Genomic DNA, 3413 nt, shown 5'->3' with positions numbered 1-3413 from the left:
AGTATTCCCATTCCTGCAGTGAGTATTCCCTGTTACAGCAGCTCCTGGGCAAAGGCTGGCTCTGTCCTTCCTCCTTGGACTTGACTTTGGCCAAGGGTGTGCCAGGACACAGGGAATGGCTCCCAGTGCCAGAGGGCAGGGTTAGGGGGGATATTGGGCAGGAATTCCTGGCTGGGAGGGTGGGCAGTGCCTGGCACAGGTGCCCAGAGCAGCTGGAGCTGCCCCTGGATCCCTGGCAGTGCCCAAGGCCAGGCTGGACAGGGCTGGGAGCTCCTGGGATGTGGAATGTGTCCTTGCTCATGGCAGGGGTGGAACTGGTTGGGCTTTAGGGTCCCTTCCAACCCAGACCATTCCAGGATCCTGTGATTCTATCACAGACTGTGCATTTATTATGTTTCCAATAAAGATCCATAACTGTCCCAAGGCTGGATGAGCCCATCCTTGTGCAGCTGGAGCAGATGGAATCCTGGGGTGGATTGGATTTTTCTGTCCTTCAGAAAACTGAGAAACACGTTACTTTTTAAATGTGGCTGTGTTTGAGATTATTGAAAGCACATTTTCTGCTTTGTAAAAATCCTGTTATGTGCCATGAAGCTAAATTTAATTGCTTCAATGTAAGAATTAAAGTAAATTAATAGAGCCAATAGAAATGTCACAGCACTGCCAAGCTCTTTTCCTTGGTCTCATGGAGAACAATTTAGCAAGGAAATCCAGCACAGCCAAGCACAGGGAGGGGAACAGAAGCAGGGTCACTCCACACGGGATCTGATTCCAATGCTGATGGTCCCACTGGGGATTTCTGCTGTAAATCAAAATAATTGAATTTGTTGTTCCCTGTGCTTGGAAAGCTGCTGCTCCAGCCCTGCCCTGGGGCTTTTGCAGCTTTCCTGTCTGTGGCAGTGCTGGTTACCAGGATGCTGGATCTGGAATTCCAGTGCTGTGGGATAAAAGCTTCATTTTTCCAGGTGCTACGAAGTTTTGGCAGCTCTGCATTCCAACCAGTTTGCACAAGGATTTGTGCCATGAGCTGGGAACACGTTTGATGAAGAAGAATTGGCAGAAGGGTCAATTTTAACTCCTGTTCCTCCTTCTTTTTCCCTGGCTCCCAGGACAGGAGGGCCACAGAGCTGTTCCCAGCTCCCTCCAGAACCTTCTGGATCATCTCATCCGTTGCCTTGTTGTTTTTTGTAGCTGTTGGCATCAGTGTCCTGGGGGTTCTCAGCTTCTCCCCCAGCTCTGCCCAGGTAAAGGATCCTGATGTGGGCAGGAAGCCTCCTGCTGCCTGCAGCCCTGAGCTGTGTGGGAAGCAGCTCCAGGAGGGATGGATGTGCTGAGCTCTGGGCTGAGTTTGGCTGGACAAATGCAGGAAGGCACAGACAGGGCAGGGAGGCTGTGGCAGAATCTCCTGGCCCTTTCCTCCAGCACCTGGTGCCTTGGGTGCCTCTGGGGCGCTGGGGTGAGGATGGAGTTGTGGGTCAGAGCCTCCTCCTCCCCACTCAAATCCTTGAAGCCACCAAGGAGCAGGGGCCAGCACAGGGATGGTGGTGGGAGAAGCTGCACACAAGCACCAGGCAGCTGATGCTGGGTGCTGCCCTCCCACTCCTCGTGCCCAGGCTGGCTCCCAGCTCGGCCGAGTGACGCTCCAGGGCCAGCAGCACCCGCTGAGGAACCAGACAGCCGTGGTGGACAAGGCCAGGAGCACCGTCACCTACCACGTCACCTCACAGAGCAACCTGAGCGCCGCGGTGCTGTACGACAGCAGGAACGTGAGTGCCGGGGCATCCCTGCCTCCTCAGCTCCCGTTTGCTGCCTTCCTCTGCACCTTTAGGCACGGAACACAGAGCAGGGGAAAGGAGAATGTCCATTCCAGGGGTTCCTGGGCCGGGGTGGCCGTGTGCTGCCCGCTCCAAGGGACACGTCTGTCCACAGGGCTACGTGTGCTACAAACCGCTGGAGCAGCGAGCCTGCTACCTGAGGAGGATGGAGCCCTGGGACCTGCAGACAGCTCTCAACACCTCTGAGCACCCCGTGAGCAGCTGCTGCAGCACTCCCGGGATGTCTGGGGATGGACTGAGCTTTGCACAGACTCCCTGAACGTTCTCCCCTGTGTGGGTTTGCAGGGTGTCTCTCCAGCCCCGAGGAGCAGTGGCAGCCCCTGCTCTGAGGGATTCATTGCTGTGCCCCCAGGCTGGGCTCTGAGCAGCAGCTCCTGGCTTTATCCATTCCCTGGCTCCTGTGGGGAGCAGCTGAGCTGCAGGCTGGGGCAGGAGGATGTGGCCCATGCAGGGGAACAGCAGGGCTCCCACTGGATTCTGTTACCTGCTCAAAAATCAGAGGGAGGAAAAACAAAGGGGGTTTGTTACCAACTCCCAGGGAAGAACGTTGGAGGCAATCATGTGTACGGACCCTCAGAACAAAATGCCAGTGGATGCCTGGGCAGGGGCAGATTCCATTTCCAGAAGACAGAAAGCCCCATTTTTCTGTGCACCTGCCATCTGCTATCCATTTCCTCAGTGACTCCTGGGGGCTCCTTGGTCCTCGCCTTACTCCCAGAGAAGCGTAGGAACACAGGCTCCCAAAAGGGATGCAGGGAGAGGAAAGCACCTGCCCAGCCCTGAGGCTCCTAAATGGCAAAACTTGGTAGTGCTGGGGTTGCCAGCAGCCCACAGGCAGAAAATGGGATCTGGCAGCCTCACCCTGGGACAGGAGAAAGCTGCTGGGGTTCAGAGCAGTCCTGGGCTGCCCTGGGAGCCAGAGCAGGGCTGTGGGGCTGGAGGGCCAGAGTGCCTTGGGAGGAACCAACCGGGACATTTCTTTCAGGCTGAGCAGCTGCTACAGCACAACAACCAGACCAAGTTCTACCAGGAGTTCCTGGGCATTGTGGCAGGGGAGCAGGTGGAGCCCGGGGGCCTGGGGGAGGCCGTGCAGGCCCTGTGTGAGCACACATCCATCTTCTGGGTGCGGAGAGGCCAGGGTAAGTGGGGCAGTGCCCTTGGCAGGGGAAACAAGAGCTTTTCTAGCACCTCTAAGAGGATCAGGCTCTCCTGCACAACAGCTGATGTATCCCAGGATGGGCTGCCAAGGCCCAGGACAGCGATGGGTGACCTCTAGTGCAAAATCAGACCATGTGTGTGTGTGTTCACCATCCCTGAGTGCTGCCTCGTACCCACCCCGTCCTCAGCTGTGGCACTGGGATGGGCTCTGAGCTGCCCCAGCAGCACAGCACAGCACAGCCAGCACACACAGCTGTGCCCTGAGACATCACTGCTTAATCCCTGTCCCCTTCATCCTCAGCCAAAGCAGCCTGCTGAGCTGTCAGCCTGCTGTGTCTCACTCCAGCTTTAATAAGAAAGGTCATTCCCTGAGGCTTTCCCCTTGCTCAGCTCCCTGGGGACTCTGTCACTGCAGGACCA

The 3413-nt window shown here is 56.8% G+C and overlaps 1 protein-coding gene across 1 annotated transcript in view; it reads left to right on the top strand.

Annotated features, from left to right (window-relative positions):
• The window catches only part of BRICD5 (BRICHOS domain containing 5), a 4467-nt gene that overhangs the window by 389 nt on the left and 665 nt on the right, over positions 1–3413 (top strand). Inside the window, exons 2-5 of the mRNA XM_015642403.2 lie at positions 1049–1244; positions 1614–1766; positions 1930–2028; positions 2821–2974. Coding sequence (XP_015497889.1) covers positions 1049–1244; positions 1614–1766; positions 1930–2028; positions 2821–2974 — 602 coding nt within the window. The remainder of the gene's footprint in view (positions 1–1048; positions 1245–1613; positions 1767–1929; positions 2029–2820; positions 2975–3413) is intronic.

The sequence above is a fragment of the Parus major genome, chromosome 14 (assembly GCF_001522545.3).
Source record: "Parus major isolate Abel chromosome 14, Parus_major1.1, whole genome shotgun sequence".
In the NCBI taxonomy this organism is placed as follows: Eukaryota; Metazoa; Chordata; class Aves; order Passeriformes; family Paridae; genus Parus; species Parus major.
This window is presented reverse-complemented; position numbering and strand designations above follow the sequence as displayed.